The following is a 26,746-nucleotide window of genomic DNA, read 5'->3' as shown; positions in this document are numbered from 1 at the left end:
GTGTAGGATTCCCTAAAGGTTAACTTGCAGGTTGAGTCTGTGGAGAGGAAGGCAAATGCAAAATTAGCATTCATTTCAGGAGGACTAGAACATCAAAGCAAAGATGTAATGAGGCCTCACTTGGAGTATTGTGAGCAGTTTTGGGCTCTTATCTGAGAAATAATGTGCTGAAACTGGAGAGGGTTCAAAGGAGGTTTATGAAGATGATTCCAGAATTAAATGGCTTGTCATATGTAGAGTGTTTGATAGCTCTAGGCCTGTATTCACTAGAATTCAGAAGAATGAGGAGTGACTATATACCCTGCAAAAATTCATTTCAAGGAGGTAGCACCATCAATTTGCGGGAGACTTCCGGGAGAGGTGGGATGTCTGCAATAGGGTAGCTCCTTAGCAGCTAGCCAGCTAGTTTAAATAATGTTAGCTATGCTAATGAATGAATGACACCTGTTAAACTCACCTCAACATGTCTTTTACAGTCATCTGGGCAATAGAAAAGTCACTGTTGCAAACAGTGCAGCAAGCAACACTGTCATTATTTTTGACCCCTATTAGGCAGGGGTACACTTTAGTGTAGTCTGGGGTGACGTATGTTTTATATTTTCTTTTTTTGGAATACTCTGCCATGGCGCACTCTCTCTCTCGTGGTCTCTGTCCTGCTCGCTCGCGCTCTCTCTCTCTCTCTCTCTCTCACTCGCTCGCTCTCAAAAAAATTGATTTCCGGGGCATTGTATATAATTTGTGGGCATCAGGGAGCCACTATTAATATGCAGGAGACTACTGGAACTTCCGGGAGAGGTGGGATGTCTGCTATATTGAAACCTATCGAATGGTGAAAGGCCTTGATAGAGTGGATATGGAGAGGATGTTTCCTATGGAGGGAGAGTCTAGGAGCAGAGGGCACATTCTCAGAATAGAGGGGCGTCTTTTTAGAATGGAGATGAGGGGGAATTCCTTTAGCCAGAGAGTGGTGAATCTGTGGAATTCTTTGTCACGGGCAGCTGTGGATGCCAAGTCTTTATGTATATTTAAGGCAGAGGTTGATAGATTCTTACAAAATGCTGGAGGAACTCAGCAGGTCGGGCAGCATTCGTGGAAACGATCAGTCAACATTTCGGGCCAGAGCCCTTCGTCAGGACTGAAGAGGATTCTGGCCCGAAACATTGACTGATATCCTGTGACATCCTGTTTCCACGGATGCTGCCCGACCTGCTGAGTTCCTCCAGCGTGTTGTGAATGTTGCTTTGACCCCAGCATCTGCAAATTATTTTGTGTTTTGATAGATTCTTGATTGGTCAGGGCATGAAGGGTATGCGGAGAAGGCTGAAGATTGGGGCTGAGAGGAAAATTGGATCAGCCATGATGAAATGACGGAGCAGACACAAAGAACCAAATGGCCTAATTCTGCTCCTATATCTTATGGTCTTACGATTGAGAGTCAGTTAACAAATAGAAAGCCAAATGTCAGAAGGAGCATTTCTTTCTTGGGCCTGTACTGGTGAGATACCATGTGGGTCAATACATTTGGCTGAGGGGAGCAAATGTAACGTTTCTAGTGAACATGATGAATATGACGGGGTTTCAGAAGAATGTGAATGAGGTGAGAGTGTGTGCAACGTCGTGACAGATGGAGTACAATGTAAGGCTAAAAATGGAAATGCTGCAAACTTTTTTTGATCATGGAAGATTAGGAAGTGCTGATGTTCAAAGAGCCCAGAGGGTCCTTATATACAAGTCACTGGAAGATAATTTGCAGGTAAGGAGAAGAGGTAAGAGGCTAGAATGGGGAATAGGGAGAGACTCAATCAGAGCACACCCGGAATATTGTGTACAATCCTATCTTTTTATCTTTAAAAGACTCAGTGAAGTGAAGTTTCACCATAAGATGCTGGGTCTGCCATTATGCTGAGAGACTTATTAAGCCAAGCCTCTATAAAGTTGAGAGAAATGGGAGATGACCTCACTGAAATGTGCAACATTCTCAAAGCGCCTAACAAGGTAGTTACCGAGAGGATGGTTCCCCTGATTAGGGAGTGTAGAACTAACGTTCATGTTTGCAAAATTTAAGACTAAAATGATGACAGATTTCTTCATCATCCACCAGGGGGCCAGAGGGGATTGGTCAAAAAGTAGATTAGGGAATTAAAGGGGCATGGGGATAGGACAGGAAAGTAATGCTGAGGTAGAGAATTAGTTTGTTGAATGATGGAGCAGGGCTTGAAGAGATGCATGTTGAGCTTCTTGAAGGCATGATTTGGAAAGGAATTACAAGTATAATGTGGCAACTCTACTCCATTCCCCTCTTTACCTGCTTCTTCTGGTCATTAATTTCAAGACCAATGACTGAACTATTAATCAAAATGGTGGTGGGGGGGGAATCTTTCAGTGCATCAGACAGCATCTGTAGGGAGAGTAACTGTCTCAGCTTCATCAGACTGGAAATGTTAGAAAATAAATGTGTTTTAAGTTGCAGATATAGAGAGAGTTGAAGGAAACAGAGGGAATATCTGTGTAGTGAGCAGTTTAAGAATATCAAGGTATTGATTACTTTAAAAACTGCCAGTAGACAGAAGAGGAAACAGCATTACGGAAACTCAATTGCGACGTAGGGAGGGGTTTTCATCGCTGATTGGTTGCGTGGCGAACTCTATGCATGGTGGTCTGAAATTTTGCCCACATTGGCTTATAAATAGGATCAACTCGACTTTTGTATCCTCTGCCTGATAGAAGGAGTGGGGAGAATGACTGGGTGGGAGAGATCCTCAATCCAGTTGGCTGCTTTTCCAAGGCAGTGGGAAGTGTGGACAGAGTCAGTGGATTTAGGACAGTACACAATTAACAAAGAAGTTACACTTTGCCAGATCGTCTTAAACACCTCCCAAGAAAGAATGACCAAACCCAAAGCTCATTATGATACTAAGGAGAACTGCCCTGCTTTTGTTCGAATAATGCCATGGATCTCTTCCATCCACTTGAGAGGGCAAACAGGGACAGGGATACCACAATAACAGCACAGCCCTCCTTCAGTACTCACTGAGGCGTCAGCCTACCTTCTGACACTGGAGTCCGTCTTAACTACATGAAAAATATCTGTTCGATATGAAGTTGTTTTCCAGATATCCTCGATTTGTTGAAGTACGTCACACCTGACTCTTCTAATTCCAACCTTAACCGCCTAAGATCACATTTGTGTTGTAAATCAATCTTTATTCTGCCTTAATATCCTGACGTACATCACAATCATACTTGAGTGGGCCAGTAGGAGGAATGACCATCAGCATACCGGGCAGTTCTCTTTTATCATTCTGAAAACTCAACCACAACAAGATCTATCTCGTGTGCAGTCATTTCACCTGACCTTTTCTTTGGACTGCAATGCAAAGATCAGGCAAATAAACCTTTAACAAGATGTTTACACATGGTTTATGCAGTTGGTTAATTTCCAATTCATTTTTACATGGATGCAAGCCAAGTCTGAGTTGAGAAAATCAAAAGAAAGGCAGGTTTGGCAGCTGAACTTCTTAACCAATGCTTCTTGTTAAGGCACCACTTTGACAATTAGAATGCAGTTGGTGCATGGATTCATTGCTAGCAGGAGTCTCCATCAATATAATCCCAACTTTAAATTCATCATTAGGAGCTCAACATTCCCGGTGGCTGTAGTGTATATACACCCTTTGGCCACTTCATTCGGTACACCTATACAACTGCTTATTAATGCAAATATCTAATTAGTCAATCATGTGACAAAAACTCAATGTATAAAAGCATGCAGATGTGGTCAAAAGATTCGGTTGTTCTTCAGACCAAACATTCGAGCGGGAAGAAATGTGTTCAAAGTGACTTTGACTGTGGAATGATTGTTAGTGCCAGACAGAGTGTTGGAGTATCTTAGAAACTGCTGATCTCTGGGGATTTCCATGCTAAACAGTTTCTGGAGTTTACAGAGAATGGTGCGAAAATCAAAACATAAACATTCGGTGAGTGGCAGTTCTGTGGGCAAAAGTGGCTTGTTAGTGAGAGAGGTCGGAGGAGAATGGCCAGACTGGTTCTAGCTGCCAGGAAGGTGATAGTAACTCAAAAACCTACGCATCTCTGGATACACAACACGTCCACACCTTGAAGTGGATGGGCTACAGCAGCAGAAGACTATGAACTGCACTCAGTAGCCACTTTTTTAAGTACAGGAGGTACCTTATAAAGTGACCACTGAATGTATGTCTAGGGGACCTTTAAAAAAATGTTTGAATCAGGTGGTATGCCTTCGGATATATCACTATACCCTGACAACCCAGTGTAGCTGTGAGTTACTGTCTTTAGTGAAGTTGGTCTTGTTTTTGCCTACCCATCTCATTATTGTTCTAATGCTTGAAGCAACACAAAGGAACTCAGAGTTCAGTGTCTGACCTTTCCCTTCCTGACTTAAATCAGGAATTCTCCAACTGACTTCCATTATTCTAAGGCGTTAGATATATTTTATAAATATTGATTGTATTAGTAATATCTGAGATCTACAACTTGGATTCCTTTAATGGATTGCAGTTTCACTGTAATAAAAATGGACAGAGTTTAAAATGATGAATTATGATGGTATGTTGCATAAACCTGGCTTATATTCCCCTGAGTGGAGGAATGATTTCAGTGAACCATGTAAAATATTTATGGAAGACAAGAGCATATATAAAATTTTATTTGACGTTGGTTAGACCACATCTGCAGTATTTATTTGTGCAGTTGTGGTTGTCAGAGCGGATGAAGCTGAATGGAGACTTGGTACCGGAGCTTAGTATTATGACAGTATAAACAGGATAGAAAGGGGGAATTAGCCCATTTGGAAATGGTGCTTTTGTTTTTCTGTTTAGAGATACAGCACAGTAGCAGTGCCTTCTGGTCCAGCAGGCTGCACGGCCTAATTGCATTCTTGTCACCAATTAACTACTAACCTACGTCTTTGGAATGTGGGAGGAAACCGGACAACGCGGAGGAAACCCACACAGTCCACGGGAGAACATGTACAGTCCTCACAGACATTGAGCCTGGGCCACTGGTGCTGTGACGGTGCAACACTGACCACTACACTACCGTGCCGTCTATAAGAAACTTTTCCCCGTAGCAGAGGTCTCCAGAGGGCGTAGGCTCAATGTAAAGGATAGGCAGTTTAGCGAGGACCTCAGGAGGAATTTTTTCACCGGGGTCTGGTTGGAATCCGGAAAATGCTGTCTGAATGGTTGATGGAGGCTGAATCTCTCACAACATTCATGAGCACCAAGACTGTGGAAGACTATGAACCAAGTGTGGATAAATGAGATTAGTACAATGTCATACACAATGCTGCGGGCCTATACTATGCTGTACTGTTCTATGTTCTGGGATCTCCACTGTTCCTGTGGCCTGTTTCTGAGACTAAAGGCTGATTTATACTTCTGTGTCAACTTGACGCTGTAACCTACGCAAGTGGCCTACGCGCGTTGTCAGCATTTATACTAGTGCGTTGGTGTGTCTGCGTTTCCCCGCAATTCGCGCACAGATCTGCCCGTGCAAGGCTTCATGGTCGTGGTAGTCTTTCTTGGGGTAAACAAGTTTGAAGCGAGCATCTTTTTTCATAAAAGCGAAATGTGTCCTCCATAATTTCGGAGGTCTGTAAAGCTTTATGGAAAGCATTGCAGCCAGAGTTCCTTCCCTGCCCTTCAGTCGCCCAGTGGGAAGCTATTGCAGCGTAGGAAGAAATGCGATGCTACCAAGTGGACCAATCACAGTTGTTGCGGTCTGCGTTGCCGCGACGCGTAGTTACATTTTGGGAGAGGTGTACATCAGGCTATGGCGTAGGCACAGCGTAGGGTTCGCGGCTACGCTGTACTTACCGCATCAATTTGATGCAGAAGTATAAATCAGCCTTTACTGTCATTAGCATTTAATTGAGTTGTTCCCTGTCCCGAGTGGTGTTATATATTCTTCAGTGCTGCCACACTTCAGCAGCTACTGGGTCCACTATGTCAGACGGCTTTACCCAAGCCATAAACACAAGACGTCCTATTGATGCTGGAGGTCCACAGCAACACACACAAGGTGCTGGAGGAACTCGGCAGGTCAGGCAGCATCTATGGAGAGGAATAAATAGTTGACGTTTTGGGCCGAGCTCCATCATCGGGGAAAGGAGACAGAATAAGAAGTTGGGGGAGGGGAAGGAATACCAGTTGGCAGGTGATACGTGGGACCAGGTGGAAAGGAAGGTAGCTGTGTGGGGGAGGGGGGGATAAAGTAAGAAACTGGGAGAGGTAAAGAGTAAACGGCAGTAAATTTTACCCAAGTTCTCTCCTCAGCCACTCAGCAACTAACGTTCCAGTTTTGAAGGACAAATGAAGGCAGGACTTTTACATTGAACAGAGGGGTCTTGGGTAGTTGTAAAACAGAGGGACTTTGGAGTACAGAAGCATGGTTTCCACGAAGTGGAATCACAGGTAGATAGGGCAGTGAAGGAGGCTCCTTGCACACCCGCCTTCATCATCCAAGGCACCGAGTATAGGGGTTGAGCGGGTGCACTCAAGCTACATTTATTATCAAAGTCTGTATAACAGTAAACAACCCCCACCGACGGCTATGAAACAAACAAACTCCTTGGAACCCACTCAAAGGAAAACATCAAACCCCAATGTGCAAAAAGAAATTGCGCAAACAGCAACAAAAAAGAATGGGCAAAAACACAGAATATAAACCACAAAGACAAAGGAGTCTATATTCACTTCCGCTCACTGTTCGCTCTCTGCAGTGCGCCCCGATACAAAATCGCCCAAATATAGTAACAGGAGGGGGAGTGACCAGAAACTAGAAAATACATCATAACATGAATTACAGTCCAATCCACAAACAGCGTCGCTGAAACCGTGCTCTGACACCGTCCTCTGAGAGCATCGAGGGAGAGAGAGCGATCACTCGGAAGTGGGCAACTTCCTTCAGGAGCAGCGAGTGAGAGGGAGAGAGAGACCGTCACACAGCCACCTTCTCTGGCAGCAGCGAGTGAGACGCTGGTAGATGGCGCTGAACACTCGCTTGCCTTCCGCATTTGCCTTGATGTTTTCAATTTTCCTCGATGCTTTGACCAGTGAGGCCAGCGGGAAATGGAGTCGATCAAGGGCTCGTGCCCTGTCCCCAAGCTTCTTGCTCTCAAGGAGGCCGCTCTCCTCCAAGAACCTTCTTGAAATCAGCAAAGCCTGAATCGGCCCGAAAACACACCACCAATCTGTAGATCACAGTTGTGAGTGTACAAGTCATTGGTGGGACCACAGTTGCAATATTAATTCACTTTGGTCACCCTATGATTAAACTGGAAACAGGACATAAAATATTTACAAGGATATTGCCGGGAGGAGTGGTGCCCCACACAGACTTCCAATCTGCGCCTTGTAAGGCATGAAAATTCCCGACGCAGGCCTCTCATGGTCCGAGTCGATGTTCTCTCCTGCCAGGACTCAGGGTACTGAGTTATAGGGAGAGCTTCGACAGGCTGGGCCCTTACTCCTTGGATTCCTCATGGAAATAAATGAAATTAGGAGGAGTAATGTGTGTGGTCTTTTTTACAGGGTTGCTGAATTGAAAACTAGAGGACATAATATTAACGTTTGAGCTGAAAGGTTTAATAACGACCTTAGGGACATTTTATTTACACAGAAGGTGGAATTGTATGTTACAGCTACCAGAAGAAGTAGCTGAGGTACATTATATACAATTAAGAAGTGGAACATGGGTGACAAGGGTTTAGAGAGATATGGGCCAAGCGTTGGGAAATAAGATTAGCTTGAACGTGCATCTTGGTCTTCACGGATAAGAAGGGCCTTTTTTCATACTGTACAACTCTATGAATGTATGAAGGTCTGATCATTTCAACCGTTTGCTGATTGCCTCATCCTGACCAGCATTCACCAACCATTCCTGAAGCCCCTGACTGCACGTGACCAACCTACAGCTCCCGAGAATACCTGACATGGCCGCATTAAAGTACTCTTTCAGCGTTTCATTCTGTCCTGCTATGATCCCTCCTTTCTAGCTTCTGGCAGTAGTAGAATTGGTATGGTTCTGTCAGAGAGGTCATTGCCCTCCTCCTCCTCAGCTTCCGGGCATTGCGTGACATCCCGAACATATTTCTCTGTTCCTTGTCCTCCCTGCGACCCCTGTGATCTGGTTCACCCTCTGGAACTTTTTCTCTCACTCCGCGTGCAAGCTGAATGGCTGAATCTCTCCATCACTGCTGCTGCACTGAGAGAACCCTGTCCTCTGTTACCTCTCTCAGATCAAAGTCCTCGCTCAAGCAGCAGCCTCGTGTTCTTGTCACTGCACTGAAACCGTATTCTTGTGTTGCTTGGGATAGAGGTACTAGTAACACATTCCTCACTGTAGACATTCACGCTCAGCTGATAAAAATGTTGGGATAAGTTCATGGATAGGAAGAATTTAGAGGAGGACGGGGCAGATGTTGGCAATTGGGATGTCTAGTGGGCACCATTGTTGGTATAGATAGATGGGCAAAGGACTTGTAAACAGTCAATCTGCCTAATACACACTGTTATTAAAGTTTATCTATATTGTATTACCTTTCTTAGACTATCAGTCCCTTTGCCGTTTATTCTCTCCCCCTCTGTCACAAACCTACACTGCTGCCCTGCCCCTCATTGTCCTGCCCATCCCGGACTCTATTCCCTGCACTAAACCCCTAACTTTTCCTGGTTCTGCAACACTAGCTCTGCTCCTCTTCTCCAATGTCGCTACCTGATCTACTGGGCACACTCACCATTTCCTGTGTATCTCCCTGTGTACCGTACATTGTTTAACACTTCAGGTTAGTCCTGGCGCAGGGTTTCGGTCTGACGTTCCTCTTGCCCCCCCCCCCCGCCACGCACAGATGCTGCTTGACCTGCTGATTACCTCCAGCAGATTATTTGTTGTCCCAGATTACACATATTGTTTTCAGTGAAAATTAGATAAATCCTTTGTTGGACTGAAATTATTTTAACAACTTCATGGATGAAATCAAATCAGCTTAGAGGGAGATGTAAATTTTGATCCATTATATTGAGTACTGCTGCCCAAAGTCTCTAAAATACAATCAGCATGTCGATTTCTACAGAGCTGGATCTCAGGAATTGCAAACAACAGGAATTCTGCAGATGCTGGAAATTCAAGCAACACACATCAAAGTTGCTGGTGAACGCAGCAGGCCAGGCAGCATCTCTAGGAAGAGGTACAGTTGACGTTTCGGGCTGAGACCCTTCGTCAGGACTAACTGAAGGAAGAGCTAGTAAGAGATTTGAAAGTGGGAGGGGGAGGGGGAGATCCAAAATGATAGGAGAAGACAGGAGGGGGAAGGATGGAGCCAAGAGCTGGACAGGTGATAGGCAAAAGGGATATGAGAGGATCATGGGACAGGAGGCCCAGGGAGAAAGACAAAGGGGGGGGAACCCAGAGGATGGGCAAGGGGTATAGTCAGAGGGACAGAGGGAGAAAAAGGAGAGAGAGAGAAATGATGTGTGTATATAAATAAATAACGGACGGGGTACGATGGGGAGGTGGGGCATTAGCAGAAGTTAGAGAAGTCAATGTTCATGCCATCAGGTTGGAGGCTACCCAGACGGAATATAAGGTGTTGTTCCTCCATCCTAAGTGTGGCTTCATCTTTACAGTAGAGGAGGCCGTGGATAGACATGTCAGAATGGGAATGGGATGTGGAATTAAAATGTGTGGCCACTGGGAGATCCTGCTTTCTCTGGCGGACAGAGCCTAGGTGTTCAGCAAAGCGGTCTCCCAGTCTGCTTCGGGTCTCGCCAATATATAGAAGGCCACATCGGGAGCACTGGACGCAGTATATCACCCCAGCCGACTCACAGCTGAAGTGTTGCCTCACCTGGAAGGACTGTCTGGAGCCCTGAATGGTGGTAAGGGAGGAAGTGTAAGGGCATGTGTAGCACTTGTTCCGCTTACAAGGATAAGTGCCAGGAGGGAGATCAGTGGGGAGGGATGGGGGGGACGAATGGACAAGGGAGTTGTGTAGGGAGCGATCCCTGCGGTATGCGGGGGGGGGGAGGGAAAGATGTGTTTAGTGGTGGGATCCCATTGGAGGTGGCGAAAGTTACGGAGAATAATATGTTGGACCCGGAGGCTGGTGGGGTGGTAGGTGAGAACCAGGGGAACCCTATTCCTAGTGGGGTGGTGGGAGGATGGAGTGAGAGCAGATGTGCGTGAAATGGGGGAGATGCGTTTGAGAGCAGAGTTGATGGTGGAGGAAGGGAAGCCCCTTTCTTTAAAAAAAGGAAGACATCTCCCTCGTCCTGGAATGAAAAGCCTCATTCTGAGAGTAGATGCAGCGAAGACGGAGGAATTGCGAGAAGGGGATGGCATTTTTGCAAGAGACAGGGTGAGAAGAGGAATAGTACAGATAGCTGTGAGAGTCAGTAGGCTTATAGTAGACATCAGTGGATGAGCTGTCTCCAGAGATAGAGACAGAAAGATCTAGAAAGGGGAGGGAGGTGTCAGAAATGGACCAGGTAAACTTGAGGGCAGGGTGAAAGTTGGAGGCAAAGTTAATAAAGTCAACGAGCTCAGCATGCGTGCAGGAAGCAGCGGTGATGTAGCGAAGGAAAAGTGGGGGACAGATACCAGAATAGGCACGGCACATAGATTGTTCCACAAAGCCAACAAAAAGGCAGGCATAGCCAGGACCTATACGGGTGCCCATAGCTACACCTTTAGTTTGGAGGAAGTGGGAGGAGCCAAAGGAGAAATTATTAAGAGTAAGGACTAATTCCGCTAGACGGAGCAGAGTGGTGGTAGAGGGGAACTGATGAGGTCTGGAATCCAAAAAGAAGCGTAGAGCTTTGAGACCTTCCTGATGGGGGATGGAAGTATACAGGGACTGGACATCCATGGTGAAAATAAAGCAGTGGGGGCCAGGGAACTTAAAATCATCAAAAAGTGTAAGAGCGTGGGAAGTGTCACGAACATAGGTAGGAAGGGATTGAACAAGGGGGGATAAAACCGTGTCGAGGTATACAGAAACGAGTTCAGTGGGGCAGGTGCAAGCTGAGACAATAGGTCTGCCAGGACAGGCAGGTTTGTGGATCTTGGGTAGGAGGTAGAAACGGGAAGTGCGAGGTGTGGGAACTATAAGGTTGGTAGCAGTGGATGGGAGATCCCCTGAGCGGATAAAGTCGGTGATGGTGTGGGAGACAATGGCCTGGTGCTCCTTAGTGGGGTCACGATCGAGGGGTAGATAAGAGGAGGTATCCGCGAGTTGTTGCTGTGCCTCGGCAAGGTAGAGGTCAGTACACCAGACTACAACAGCACCCCCTTATCAGCGGGTTTTATAGTAAGGTTAGGATTAGTGCGGAGGGAGTGGAGAGCAGAGCGTTCTGAAGGAGTAAGGCTGGAATGGGAACAGGAATTGAATGGATTTCAGATAACAATAGAAAGTGCTATGAAGAATGCATGAATAGTACTTCAAAAGTGCTTTCCCAAGATATTCAGTGCTACCAATAAAAGTAATTATAAAGTTATCTGCAGCACGGTGTGTGAACACATCTCTTTGAACTTTCTGTTTGGAAGTAAAAAGCATTACTGAAGCAGTGATGATTGATTAATTTTGGCTCCTTGCCCAATGCATATAAACCTTGGTCCTTTTCAAATGGACAAACTGACACAACAGGGAAAGTGCTGGCACTGCAGCCCTGTCGTTTTACCTGGGACTCAGTTTATCAAACGCTCTGTCGGATGCAGAGTACTGTGGTGCTGAGCACTCGGCTGTGTGGAATCTCATATTTAAAACTCAGCACGACTGCCAGGCAGTTCCTTGACTGATCAGTGAAATTAGAAATCAGAAGAAGGTTTGTAACACAATAGATGAAAATGGTGAACTGTGTCTTTGCCTTAACGTGTGTCTGAAATATTTCTGATACCGCTTCCCATGGAAGGCACATCTTTAACTTCACAGGCCATCGTGCAGCAAGTTCCGACTCCAAACTGTACAAAGCAGGCTGTCAAAACTCTGCCCAACACTACAATTAGGGACACGGGAGGTATACATTATGAGGCAAACACGAGGAAATCTGCAGATGCTGGAAATTCAAGCAACACACACACAAACCTGGTCGTCACCTACCACCCCACCAGCCTCCGGGTCCAACATATTATTCTCCGTAACTTCCGCCACCTCCAATGGGATCCCACCACTAAGCACATCTTTCCCTCCCCCCCCCCCCGCTTTCCACAGGGATCGCTCCCTACACGACTCCCTTGTCCATTCGTTCCCCCCCATCCCTCCCCACTGATCTCCCTCCTGGTACTTACCCTTGTAAGCGGAACAAGTGCTACACATGCCCTTACACTTCCTCCCTTACCACCATTCAGGGCCCCAGACAGTCCTTCCAGGTGAGGCGACACTTCACCTGTGAGTCGGCTGGGGTGATATACTGTGTCCGGTGCTCCCGATGTGGCCTTCTATATATTGGCGAGACCCGACGCAGACTGGGAGATCATTTTGCTGAACACCTACGCTCTGTCCGCCAGAGAAAGCAGGATCTCCCAGTGGCCACACATTTTAATTCCACATCCCATTCCCATTCTGACATGTCTATCCACGGCCTCCTCTACTGTAAAGATGAAGCCACACTCAGGTTGGAGGAACAACACCTTATATTCCGTCTGGGTAGCCTCCAACCTGATGGCATGAACATCGACTTCTCTAACTTCTGCTGATGCCCCACCTCCCCCTCGTACCCCATCCGTTATTTATTTATATACACACATTCTTTCTCTCACTCTCCTTTTTCTCCCTCTGACTATACCCCTTGCCCATCCTCTGGGTCCCCTCCCCTTTTCCTTCTCCCTGGGTCTCCTGTCCCATGATCCTCTCATATCCTTTTTGCCAATCACCTGTCCAGCTCTTGGCTCCGTCCCTCCCCCTCCTGTCTTCTCCTATCATTTTGGATCTCCCCCTCCCCCTCCCACTTTCAAATCTCTTACTAGCTCTTCCTTCAGTTAGTCCTGATGAAGGGTCTCGGCCCGAAACGTCGACTGTACCTCTTCCTAGAGATGCTGCCTGGCCTGCTGTGTTCACCAGCAACTTTGATGTGAGTTGCTTGAATTTCCAGCATCTGCAGAATTCCTTGTGTTTACACACACAAAATGCTGGTGAACGCAGCAGGCCAGGCAGCATCTCTAGGAAGAGGTACAGTTGAAGTTTCGGGCTGAGACCCTTCATGGGGACTAGCTGAAGGAAGAGCTAGTAAGAGATTTGAAAGTGGGAGGGAGAGGGGGAGATCCAAAATGATAGGAGAAGACAGGAGGGGAAGGATGAAGCTAAGAGCTGGGAAGTTGATTGGCAAATGGGATACGAGGCTGGAGAAGGGAGAGGGTCATGGGCTGGGAAGCCTAGGGAAAAAGAAAGGGGGAGGGGAGCCCAAAGGATGGAGAGCAGGCAAGGAGTTTTTGTGAGAGGAACAGAGGGAGAAAAAAGATAGAGAGAAAAAAGGGGTAAAAATAATAAATAGTAAGTAAATAAATAAGGGATGGGGTACAAAGGGGAGGAGGGCAACATGACTTGTTTGAAGTCACTGACAGTCTCAGTGACAAAGCTGACGACAAGACTCGCTGTTTAGGAACCTCTGTTGGGGAATTCTCAGGAGTAATGCAGGGGAAACTTGCAATGTCCACAGCTTTTTAAAAATAGAAAGACAGATCAATAAGTGATCACACTTTACATTTGGGTTGACTCAGCTGATATCCCCTCACTTTAATACCTCATGCCATCACTCCGTTGTTGATCCGTTCATCTCAGGTGGCACATCCAGGTTGAGGATAAATCACTGCCGGGGTTCTGTGGTTCTGGGAGGTGGCTGATGAGGCCAAGGAGGAAATCACAAACCCTCCTGCAATGAGAAAGAAGGGGCCTAATGTAGGCAGCTTGGTAGTTGAGGGTTGGTGCGTTCCCTCTACCATTTTACCATTTCCCTTTTCATTTGTCCTCCCCACCCCACTGGGGCAGAAGGTAGAAAAGCCAGAAAGAAAGTACCGCTAGGGTAAAGGACAGTTCCTACCCCATCGTTATAAAACTCCTGAGCAGACTTTTTGTACGATAAAATGGTACCCCGCAATCCACCTCGTCATGACTTTGAAGCTTATTGTCTGCCTGCACTGCATTTTCCCTGTAACCATATCTTACATTCTGTTATTGCTTTTGCTTGTGCTGCCTCGATGTACTGATGTCATGAAATGGTCTGTGTGGGTAGCATGCAAAATAAAGCTTCTCTCTGTACCTCAGTACAGCTGACAATAAAAAACCAATTTGCCAATTTATACTGGACCTCTGTTTGGTCCTCAAACATGGATTTGGGTTTCTCAAAACCATTCCAAATGCTTCCTCTCCACTCTGAGCAGTGATTCATGGGCTAGGATTCAAGGGGGATACTACATTTTTCTAAGGGTATCTTAAGAATACCTATGAGTCTTTCTTGTAATCACTTCCTGTCATAGAGCATAGTTCTTTGGGAGTCTGATGCCGATCTTGCAAATGATGGGGGTTGCCTCACAGAGCCAATTATGGATAAATAAGTATTCACTGTTGGTGACGTTGGCCTGCGAGAGCACTGATGTTGGTCATTGCAGTGGATCTGGAAGAGATTGTGGAGACGTGTCCAGTTCCTCAAGGTGCCCGCTGTTTGGTAGTGCAATTCTCACAAGAACATACTCTAGTTGAGCAGCAGTCACTGCTGCCCAGTGGGTCATAAGCTTTGTATTGGGTCCAAAGCCTTGAACTTCAAAAACTATTTCCTTAGTTGACTAAAGATGTCCTGGTGCACAAGCAGTGGTGAATTTGATCAAGGGTGTCTGCCTTTATTGAGAGATGCCTCCTCAATGTAAGTAGTTAGCAGACACGCATATTCCCCATTACGAGCAAGCGTGCTGGAGGCGAGAGGGGGAATTGTGGGATAAAAGATGGCGACCCTCATGTATTGAACAGAGATGTTGAAAGGAAAGCTGTTTAAACCAAAGAAAAACATGTCTTTGTTGTTTGAGCATTAACAGTTGAGTATAAGAGCCAATCACCTGTAGGCTTCTGTGAAAGAGTCGATGGTAGCCTAGAGTTTGACTTTTGATGTCTGCCTTGTCAAATACTAAGGTTGGGGTGACCTTTGTTCTGGAATGGGGGAGATGTTGAACATCTGTTAGTCTATTTGTTCACATCGTCTACTCTTTCTGCAGCCCATATCTTGAGAGAACTAGTTCCTATTTGCTGCCTGCGAACATCCTTGCTTTCTCTCAGCAAACCATGGATGCAAGTAACTGGCTTATCCCCTCCTAAGAAACTCTGCAATTCCACTGTTTGACTTGACTTTCATTTCTGTCAGCCTGGCGGTCACCAGATTCCAGCTCCATTGCTGCCCCCAGCTCAGACACCACGCTCGCCTGAATGGAGGGAGACACTCGTACCCTTGTGGTCCTTCTCTCACCATCCCAGGTGGAGCATAGTGGGCCAAGAAAGCACCATTTTATAAAGAATTCACGCTCGGTAACATTCAGCTGGCATTATGGGTGGATTTGAGACTCCTTGTTGCCTCCCAAGCCCATCTGACCAGCAGTCTGCTTAAGTGGGGTCAGTGCACCCCGCAGAGTGAGGCCCCTCACTGCCCCAGGCCGTGCACACAGTCCCTCATTCTGAATAACTCCCTTGAGATCGCAGCTGTGAGATCCTTAACTGTGAGGGATAACTAGACACATCTTTTTCTCCCGGGGACCCAACAGTTCACCTTCCCCATAACCTGGAGGCTCCCTCCCTTTCATATGTTAGCACCCAAAATGGCAGGGAGAGGTGGTGTTGTTTCAGAGGCATGGCCTGGTTTGCACCAAGCTCACTCACTGCATATCAGTACAGATGTTTGTAGTTCTCCCTCAACCAAAAAGGTGGCCTTAAATGTTGTGTCTTCATCACCCTCCTCCAGGGTGCAATAGATCCCATTCCCCATTGCTGCTTCTGCCTTCTTCTGCCATGAGCACAGCACCCCAGTGAGTCTGTTCCCCCTTGTGTCCAGATAATTGACATTCCACAGGAGCCTGCACCTCTTGTGCAAAGTGCACTGCTCTGAGAAAATTGCAGCCTGGGCCATTTTGATGGGTCACTCTGAAACCAGGTAAGATCTCCTGCCCTTTGCAATGTGTGATCTGCTGAGATCTTGCTGAACCTGCCTGCACATCCATGTGATTTGGCTGCAGTGAAGTCCACATTGCTATTGACGTCTCTCTCTGCTTATTCCAGGGCTCCACGCCCTGCGCTAACAGTATGACACATTTGCAAGTCTGTCTCCCTCCTGGTGACCATCCCACACACGCAGCATTGATTCCTTTGTCACACTGCATATCAGGTGACCTGGCATCTTCTGATCTAAAAATATACTCTCTAATTGTTTGTATCCTCACCCTAACTGCATGCTCACCAGCTGTTCTGTTCCCCAGGTCTGCACAGAGCCTTGAAAAAGTCTGATGTTGTTTGATTAAAATTACTCTTTCACTCTTCTTTCACGTGAACCTTTGTCCGTAGTCGGCCAATTATTACCTCACATATCTCCAATGTCTCATGTTCTCCTTCCTCTTCTTGTCTATTGCCACATTCCCCTTCCTGTGACCTTTCTCCAGATGTAGTTTGCCCTCAGATACATTCCAACTCATTCCATATACAGTAAAGCTCCAGTAACCCAGCACTGGTATTGCTAGCGAGCAGATTTTCCAGACCATTACTTCTATTAAAAACCAAACACACTTCAATTTCTTTTTTTTTTCACGTTTTACACAATAGTATAATTTTCTAATGAGCCTGGTGAATTTAAAGGGAGTGGGAAATATACAAACACTCCAGAACCTAGTCCAGCTGTAAACCCACCCATGTTCCAGACCTGTTGTGTTACAGATCCCAACCTACTTCCAATTGCATCCAGATCCCAGCTTTGCTATATTCCAAACTAACCAATCCCCCCACTCGGCTCTGGCCGCACACCCAGACCCCTGGTTCACATTCCAGAATAGTCACTGAGCCAGAGGTCGGACCAAAAGCATTTCCATATGATCAGATGCTGCATTATTGGAATTTTACCACATGTACTTCTCTGTTTCCTTCCAACTGCCTTGGCATGCCCAGAGTAGCAACTTCCTGAAGGGCGTCATGGCTGGAGGTTTATTTCTTGTTGCTGCATGCATAAGCAAGTAAACAGAACTTCCTTCACTGAAGGCAGCAGGCTTTGAACAGACAACAGTATCATGTAATAGAGATGTTACAGATACCCTGTGTGCATAGATATGGAACACTGGTCTACTCCTGATCCTACTGCAGGCGAGGGCTCGTGTCAGAAGAACGAAAACCTTGAAGGGATATTTTAATCTGAAATCCTCAAGAGCACTCAAAGCAGGGAAGGAGCACTCAGGATGTCATTTACAATCTCGAAACTGTGCACTGAGGACACACAAAACCTTACGTCAGCAGCAGAGGACACACGTCGCCTCAGAAGCTAATCCCACCACCTCCATCCCCCCAGTTCCCACCTTGACAGCTCCTGCCCCAACTGTGCACAAGTCTACAATTCCCACTTTGGCATCATCATCCAACATTCACAGACCTGGACTGGAAACAAGTTGCCCTCAATCTCAAGCCTATGCGCAAGAAGAATATTCAACATTGAGAAAGAATTCCAGATGGAAAAGGAAATCATTTGCATTCCAAATAAAAGAGATTACATCCTTATTTACAAACGAGGAAAAAGTAAAGCAAATCGGTGGATGAGATAATCCTACCACATTGATGAATATTAATATCACTGCCCCTGGAGAACTTTGCTTGGTATCTGGTCTCTGTTTTATGAAAAGCAGATTGCACCAGGAACCTGAAGATTCACACTCAACAACTCAGGAACAGCTTCTTTCCCTCTGCCATCTGATTTCTGAATAGACATTGAACCCATGAACACCATTTTTATTTCCTATTTTTGCACCGTTTATTTAACTATCTAATGTATTTATATAGTTAGTGTAATTCATACTTTTCTCGATTATTATGCATTGCAATGTACTGCTGCCAGGAAGCCAACGTATGCCGGTGAGTTTAAACCTGATTCTGATTCTGGACGGATACAGAGAGAAAGACTGAGTGAGAGAGGGATGGATGAAGTAGATTTTGAGAAAGATTATACACACTGGACTTGTTCTCGCAGGAAAGAGGGGTTGTGATGAAAGGATAGCTGTAAGCTCCTGGTAATGTTGACTCTGAGAATAGTCTGCTGAGTTTATTCAGAACAGCAGGATCGGGCTCCCATCACACGGCTGCAGAGGATAAACTCGAACCTGAATCAGGAAACATATTCAATGACAACGTGATTCCTCTTTAGAAGTAGCCCCCTGGGGAGACGGTGGAAGCAGCTGGTGTTAATTCATTCAAAAAACAAATTAGATTTCTGTTTAGAAAATAATGAATATTGTACGATAAAAGAAGAATGTGAGGCGTGACATGAGGTACATGAGACATGATTAGGAAGAACATTGGGCCAGTAGGGAAACAGTCCCACTGTGCCTGGATCTGTTGCAGACTGACATGGAGAGATTAACTACATGATTAGTCAATAACTCTATTCTTATTTTAGCACGGAACAACCAGAATGGTGGAAATCAATCTTGATAGACATTTATCATATCGCAGCTCCCGTCCGTACAGTGTTGGAGACTAGGGGAGGCCCGGTAACAGTATATAAAATTATGATATGATCACCATCATCCACTGTTTTCTCACTGTTACCATCAGGTAGGAGGTACAGAAGCCTGAAGGCACACACTTAGCAATTCAGGAAGTTTCTTCCCCTCTGCCATCCGATTCCTAAATGGACTTTGAAGCTTTGGACACTACCTCACTTTTTTTAATATACAGTATTTCTGTTTTTGCACATTTTTTAATAATCTATTCAATATATATAATTGATTTACTTGTTTATTATTATGTTTTATTTTATTTATTTTCTCTCTCTCTCTCTCTCTCTCTCTCTCTCTCTGCTAGATTATGTATTGCATTGAACTGCTGCTGCTAAGTTAACAAATTTCATGTCACATGCCAGTGATAATAAACCTGATTCTGATTCTGACCTGCCCTGTTCTCATTGCTACCATCAGGGAGGAGGTACAGGAGCCTGAAGGCACACACTCAATGATTCAGGAACAGCTTCTTCCCCTCTGCCACCTGATATTTGAATGGACATTGAACCCATAATCACAACCTATATATACTTCCTGTAATTCACATTTATTTTCTCTATTATCATCTATTGCATTGTACTGCTGCTGTGAAGTTAACAGATTTCACGACATTTGGCGGTGACGTTAAACCAGATTCTGACTCTGCCAGTATAGGTGATCAGAGTTTTTCCTGGGTGAAAAGGTCAAACACTGCAGGGCATAGGTTGAAGGTGAGAGTGGGGAGGTTTAAGGGAAATTTGCAAGGTGAGTTCTTCACATAGAAAGTGAATAGAGGGGCCTGGAGCAGCTGCAAGGGAGGTGGTGGAAACGGGTATGAGAGCAGATGAACAGGCAGGGACTAGAGGGATATGGACCATGTATGGGATTAGTTAGATCAGTCAGAACAGACAGGATGGGCTGAATGGTGCTATACTGTTCCATGTTCTACAACTATTTTTCCTATTTTTACTGGTCTTGTCATCATTTTTTTTGTATTGAGTATGGATTTAACATAAATGATGCGCTTGATTCTTAAAAGGCTTCTTCATCAGTGTTTACTTTCACATCCTGGCTACAAGAATATCATCGCTAGAACAGAGTATAACATGGGATTGAGCAGAGGGAACTAAGTCTCAGATTAAGACAAAGAGTGACAATTGTCCATCTCAGGAACCCGGAAGGATAGGGAATGCACAGAGTGACTTCTCAGGAACTGAACAGATATCACTCCGAAGATGAGAAGCATGTGTAAATATGTTTCAAATGTTCTTTCTGACCAAGCATGAGGAGCAAGAGTGGATACATGGGGCTTACTGGTAAGTGTTCTCCTCCGTGGGTGACTTTCAGCACACCCTAGACAATGCACCACCCACTGGCTGGAGTTCCCGCTGCCCCTACACTTACCCCGGGTCCATCAATGGGGCGCACTGGAGAGGGTCAGCAGGGTGCTTTACTGCACTGAGTTGGATTGGCTGGGTTTGTCTTCCTTGGAGTGGAAGAGGTTGAAAGGGAGCCCTTATTAAATATGCAAAATTATAAGGGGCATGATTCGGAAGAGAATCAGAAACTAGACACCTGAGGACAGAAATTTAGGGTAAAGGAAAAGGTTGGAAAGTTTAGAGAGGATCAGAAGAGGGTTGTTATCACCCCTGGGGTTATTGGAATCTGAAATGTGCTGCCTGAACAGGTGAAGGAGGAGATCCCCTCACAATATTTAAAATGAACACTTGATGGCCAGGACATAGAAGGCTTCAGGCCAAGTGCTGGTAGAAGGATTAGTGTGGGTGAGCATGAACACGGTGGGTCAAAAGGCCTATTTCTGTACTGTATGGCCATCCACGTGCATCTCCAGCATTGTGCCTTTTCCTCCAGTTTCTTGGCCAGGGATCTGGGCATTGATCTTCTGGGTGGCATAGTAGTGTAGGGGTTAGTGTGGTGTTATTACAGTGGCAGTGGTCAGGGTTCAATTCCCACTGCTGTCTGTAAGAAGTCTGTACATTCTCCCTCTGACTGTGTGGGTTTCCTCTGGGTGCTCTGGTTTCCTCCCACATTCCAGGGCTAGTAAGTTGTGGGCATGCTATGTTGGCACCAGAAACCTGACACTTGGTGCCCAGCACATCCTCATTGCAAATTATGCATTTCACTGTAAATTTTGCTTAAGAGATTGTAGAGGCATTAGTAATGACATTTCAAGAATCCCAAGATTCTGGAATGGTTTGGAGGACTGAAAAATTGCAAATGTCACTCCACTCTTCAAGAAGGGAGGGATGCAGAACAAGGAAAATTGTAGTCCTGTTAGCCTGACCTCAGTGGTTGGGAAGATGTTGGAGTCGATTGTCAAGGGTGAGGTCTCAGGGTACTTGGATGCACATGCTAAAGTAGGCCAACGTCAGCATGGTTTCCTTAAGGGAAAATTTTGTCTGACAAATGGATTGGAATTCTTTGAAGAAGAAACAAGCAGGATAGATAGAGGAGGATTGGTGGATTTCATGTATTTGGATTTTCAGAAGACGTTTGACAAGGTGCCCCATAGTAAGAGCCTGTGATATTACAGGAAAGGTGCCAACATGGATAGAGAATTGGCTGATTGGTAGAAGGCAAAGAGTGGCAATAAAGGAAGCTTTCTCTGATTGGTTGCTGGTGACTAGTGATGTTCCGCAGGGGTTGGTGTTGAAACCATTTCTTTTTACATTATATATCAATGATTTGGATGATGGAATTAATGGCTTTGTGGTCAAATTTGCAGAAGGTATGAAGATAGGTTCAGGGACAGGTAGTATTGAGGAAGCAGGGAGGCTGCAGAAGGATTTAGATTCGGAGAATGGGCAAAGAAGTGGCAGATGGAATGCACTTTGTCACGCAATTTGGAGAAGGAATAAAAGCATACAGCCCATTTTCTAAACTGACAGAAAATGTAAAAATCCAAGGTGCAAAGGGATTGGGAGTCTTCATGAAGGATTCACTAAAGTTTAACTTGCAAGTTCAGTTGATGGTGAGGAAGGCAAATGCAATGTTAGCATTCATTTAGAGAGGACTAGAATATAAAAGCAAGGATGTAATGATGAGGCTTTATAAGGCACTGGTGAGGCCCTACATGGAGTATTTTGAGCAGTTTTGGGCTCTTCATCTAAGAAAAGATGTGCTGACATTGGAGAAGGTTCAGAGGAGGTTTACAACAATGATTCCAGGAATGAAAGGATTACTGTATGAAGCGCGTTTGATGGTTCTGAGCCTGTACCGCTGGAATTTAGAAGAATGAGGGGATATTTCATTGAAACCTATCAAATATTGATTGACCTAGATAGAGTGGATGTGGAGAGGGTGTTTTCTATATGGGTGAGTCTAGGACCAGAGGAAACAGTGTCAGAACGGAAAGAATAGAGATGAGATTGAATTTCTTTAGCCACAGTGTGGTGAATCTGTGGAATTCGTTTCCACAGGCTGCTGTGGAGGCCAGATCATTGGGTACATTTATGGTGGAGATTGATAGGCTCTTGATTAGTCAGTGTGTGAAAGTTACAGGACAAGGCAGGAAAAGGGGATTGAAAATGAATCAGCCATGATGAAGTGGTGGAGGAGAGTCAATGGACCAAATGGCCTAATTCAGCTCCTATCTCTTATGGCCTTATAAGTAGACATTATAAGAATATAGTTATTTTTCTTTATGTAATCCTGAATTAAAATCGTCATGTCTACCTCCTTTTTATTTGAAGGAATTTCAGGATGGGAGCAGTGACAAGCCAGCCTGATGAAAGATGTCCAAAGCAATGGAGAATGCGACCCCTGAACCAGTTTATGTCGATGTGGACAAAGGATTGACATTGGCCTGCTTTGTCTTCCTGTGCCTCTTCCTAATCGTGATGATTGTCCGATGTGCTAAGGTGATCATGGACCCGTACAGTGCCATCCCTACATCCACGTGGGAAGAGCAGCATCTCGATGACTGATGACAATGCCAGGGCAGAGGAGCTCACCGGATTCCTCCACGGGCAGCTGGGAAGGAATCCTGTGCTTCTGGGTCTGTGGGAGAGAATGGAACCATTTACCAAGCCGAATATTAGAATCCTGTGGAAGTGTTTACTGAAAATTGCATGTGAATAAGTGCCTCACTAAAATGTTGTGTTTGTCTCAGATGACCTTTGTGTTAATATTGTGCAATGCACTGAATCAATAGAACCATATATCTGGCACACTTCGTCTGTTGTCTTAGGGTAGCATAGGATAAACACAAGTCAATTATCTGCAATCAAATATAAAAATAACATATAATGAAGTCTTGGCCTATGCCTGCTAAATTCTATGGTCAAGATTCCTAATACTTTCTATAAGCAATATCTAGTGAAGATATCAGTTTGGAATGCTTTGTAGCGAATGTGCCTACCTTAATTCCAGTAAGGCGAGAGAGTGTGATGAGAATCAGACTTGTTAATGAAAAATGTTTACAATCATTGGTGCTTCTCAACTTGTAACCTTGCTCTCATTACAGCTACACTTGCTAATTTTCTCAAGAAGATTTGTTTCCTGTTTCTGAAAGTAAGTCTCAGCAGTTGAATGATTGAGCAACCCCTTCCATTATAACCCACTTGGTTATTCAGATCATTGACCCTGGACTACATCACATGACTCTTAGTTATACAGTACATCCACTTTGTGTGAAAGAGCAACCAGCCATGCATTGTGAGCCACTTTGCCATCCTAACTCCAACACCAATGCCAGTATTTAACAAGCATAATAAAGGCAATTTTAAAACTTTCAATGTGAGTCCATTGTTAAATGGTAGCAATTCGTGCATATTGAGGGAATTTTCCCACATCTTCAATGGCTTCACTGGACTCGGTTAGTTCTTCCCTGTTATGGTTTGTATTTAGAATGGCTTGTGAATCTCAGAGTTTGCAGCAGTTCTTTCCAAAAGACTATGCATAAACACTATTCACCTGGTTTTACCTGGTGTGTATATTTTACTGCAGTGCAGTGTATTGTGCATACAGTCTTGAGTTGTCACAGTGAACATGATGGCTGTCGTGTCATTGCGTCTAAGTGCCCCTGTGGTAATGAAAAATAAAATGGTCTCTCAATGACTCAACAACATCTTGCTTTGAAACATTTTCATCTAGTTATAAACAATGAAAGAGAATGTCCACTTTGAGTACGTCAGCCGTCCAAGTCTGCCTGAAACTCTTTCTGTTCAACATCGAAAAGTTGCTGTAATCTGTTTTACCATGAGCTTTCCTGACACAAAAAACAGCATTTTAACTGTAACTTTAAAATGTATTCCTCCTTATGCTTCAGAGTGGAGATTTTTGAAAAGTCATACCGTCCAAGTGGAAATTACTTTATCACAAGACTAGTTCCAAAGCAAATTTCAACAGACATCGGAAATCCAAAATGAAGAGGGAAAATGCTGGAAGGGCTCTGCAGGTTTGACTTTCACCTTCTGCTTCCTCCCACTGAGCCAATTATAAATACAAAGCACCATCTCTCCCTGTGTCCAATGGAGAGCAGCCCCTTTGACAAGCATGTGGGAGCTTGCCAAATGCCTTGCTAAAGTCCATATAGACAACATCCACTACCCTATCCTTATCTACCCTCTTGGTTGCCATGTTGACTGTCCCAGAGCCTTGTATACCCTTTTGGAAGCCATGCTGACTGTCTCAAATCAGACACTGGCTCTCTAGATGTTGGTAGATCCTGTCTTTCAGAATTCCTTCCAGCAATTGACCACCACCGGTGTTTATTTGTGCTACTAATTTTAAACAAATGGTACTACTTCAGTCACTCTCCAGTCCTCCAGAATCAGGTTTAAAATCACCAGCATACGTCATGAAATATGTCGTTGTGGGTTTGAGGTGTGCCCAGCCACACAGTTGTGGCTGTAAAGAGAGTAGACCGTGGGCTAAGCATGCATCCTTGAGATGCACCAGTGTCAATTGTCAGCGAGGAGGAGATGTTATTTCCGCACTGACTGTGGTCTCCCAGTGAGGAAGTCAAGGATCCAGTTAGAGAGGGAGGTACAGGGGCCCAGATTTTGGAGCTTGTTGATTTGTACTGAGGTTGTGATGGTGTTGAATGCTGAGCTGTATCAATAAACAGTAGCTGATGTAGATATTGTTATTGTCCAGGTGATCCAAGGCTGTGTGCAGACCCAGTGAGATTGTATCCACTGTAGACCAATTGTGGAGATAGGCAAAATGACACAGTGGTGGGGCATTGGGAGCAAGGGTGGACCCAAATGCAAGACACATCTTGTGAAGTTTCTTAGATTTAGTTTATTGTTCAATACCAGGAGAGCAAGGCAGGAGCAGGAAATAGCAAACTGGACAAGGACTTAGGTCTACGACTAGGCTGGGACCAAGGGTCTGGGCTTGGACTCGGAATCGGCTCCCAGAACTAGAGGCGACATGAAGAGGCTACGATATGGACTCCGAGCCGGGGACCAGGCAAGGACCCAGTACCTGGGTCTTGCCCCTGGCTCGAACCCCAGAACCAGGCGTGGACATGACATGGGCTAGGGAGAGGAGGAACATGGAAAAACAGAGCCTCGGTCTCGAGAGAGCAGGTACATGGAACCATGGACACATACACAGAACACAGAGTTGGGACCCCTCCTTGGGTACAAGACATAGGGCCGGGACTCACACACAGAACAGAGAGCCGGGACCCCTCCTTGGGTACAGGACATAGGGCCGGGACTCACAACCCCACGTGGGGCAACAGCAAGACGGCCTGATTTACCCCACGGAGGCGAGGACAAGACAAGACAAGACATGACCCCCCACGGGGCAACGGCAAGACAGCCAGACTTACCCCACGGAGGCGAAGACAAGACAAGACCAACACGAAAGAACACCAGACAGTACCTATCTAGCTCCGGCGATAGAACTAGACCGAAGTGCAGGCAGGGGCTGCAAATGAGGGCTAGAGGCGAGAGGGGCAGAGAAGGGATTCAGACAAGGGGGTAGGACAGGAATCACAGACCGCCAGGGCCAGGACTTGACTCGGAACTTGGATGCCGCCAGGGCCAGGATTTGACTTGGAGCCTCCGGGTAGTGGTGAGCTCTTGACTTGGCACAGGAACAGTAGACAGCGGTCTTGATTCCCTCCGGTGGGTTAATTGACGGACTCACCTCGGTGAGGAAACTTTGCAGGCTTGCTTTGGTGAGGTAACTTGACAGGGTTGCTCCAGTGAGGAAAGGCGAATTACCGGCACTCGCTTCGGGCAGAGACTAGGCTTGCTCCAGCCAGATAACATCGGCACGCTGTACCTTTGGTGACTTTGCAGACACTCTCACACCGAACAGCTGAAAGCCAGAGACTATAAACTACCGGTTCAGCCGAGAGTAAATTGCCTCTAATCACCAAGGTTGAGGGACATGGGAAAACAGGGAACCAAAAGGAAACAAGGAGTCAATGGTCCGGATTGTAACATAAACAAAGTAAATTTAAAGGAACCCTGATCTGGACCATGACACAAAATGCAGTGGGTCCATGTCCTTGCTTAGGCAAGAGTTGATTCTGGCCATGAGCAACATCTCAAAGCATTTCATTACAATAGGTGTGAGTACCACTGGTTGTTAATCAATGAAGCATCTCACCCTGCTCTTCTTGGGCACTGGTATGATTGTCACCCTTTTGAAGCAAGTGGGAACCTCCGACTGCAGCAGTGAGAGATTACAGATGTCCTTGAACATTCCCCCCAGTTCGTTGGCACAGGTTTTCAGACCCCTACCAGGTACACCAGGGTCCTATATAGCTGCAACATTACTTCTCAGCTCTTAAACTCAGTCCCACAGTTGATGAAGGCCAATGCACCGTATGCCTTCTTAATCACAGAGTCAACCTGCGCAGCAGCTTTGAGTGTCCTATGCACTCATACCCCAAGATCCCTCTGATCCTCCACACTGCCAAGAGTCTTACCATTAATACTATATTCTGCCATCATATTTGACCTACCAAAATGAACCACCTCACACTTATCTGGGTTGAACTACATCTGCCATTTCTCAG

The 26,746-nt window shown here is 45.5% G+C and overlaps 1 protein-coding gene across 3 annotated transcripts in view; it reads left to right on the top strand.

Annotated features, from left to right (window-relative positions):
• Positions 1–23,515, top strand: part of LOC140209483 (cortexin domain-containing 1 protein) — a 60,732-nt gene extending 37,217 nt beyond the window's left edge. For 2 of the 3 annotated variants that reach the window (XM_072277732.1, XM_072277730.1), the window contains exon 2: positions 22,455–23,515. In XM_072277732.1, the coding sequence (XP_072133833.1) occupies positions 22,497–22,688 (192 nt within the window). In that variant the 5' untranslated portion in view covers positions 22,455–22,496 and the 3' untranslated portion in view covers positions 22,689–23,515. Of the gene's footprint in view, positions 1–19,230; positions 19,299–22,454 lie in introns of those variants that run through there. The other variant, XM_072277731.1, reaches the window with a different exon arrangement.
• The last annotated feature ends 3,231 nt before the right edge of the window (positions 23,516–26,746 follow it).

This window comes from Mobula birostris, chromosome 14, assembly GCF_030028105.1.
Source record: "Mobula birostris isolate sMobBir1 chromosome 14, sMobBir1.hap1, whole genome shotgun sequence".
NCBI classification, from domain to species: domain Eukaryota; kingdom Metazoa; phylum Chordata; class Chondrichthyes; order Myliobatiformes; family Myliobatidae; genus Mobula; species Mobula birostris.
The sequence above is the reverse complement of the archived record's forward strand: the minus strand, read 5'-3'. Positions and strand labels throughout refer to the sequence as shown.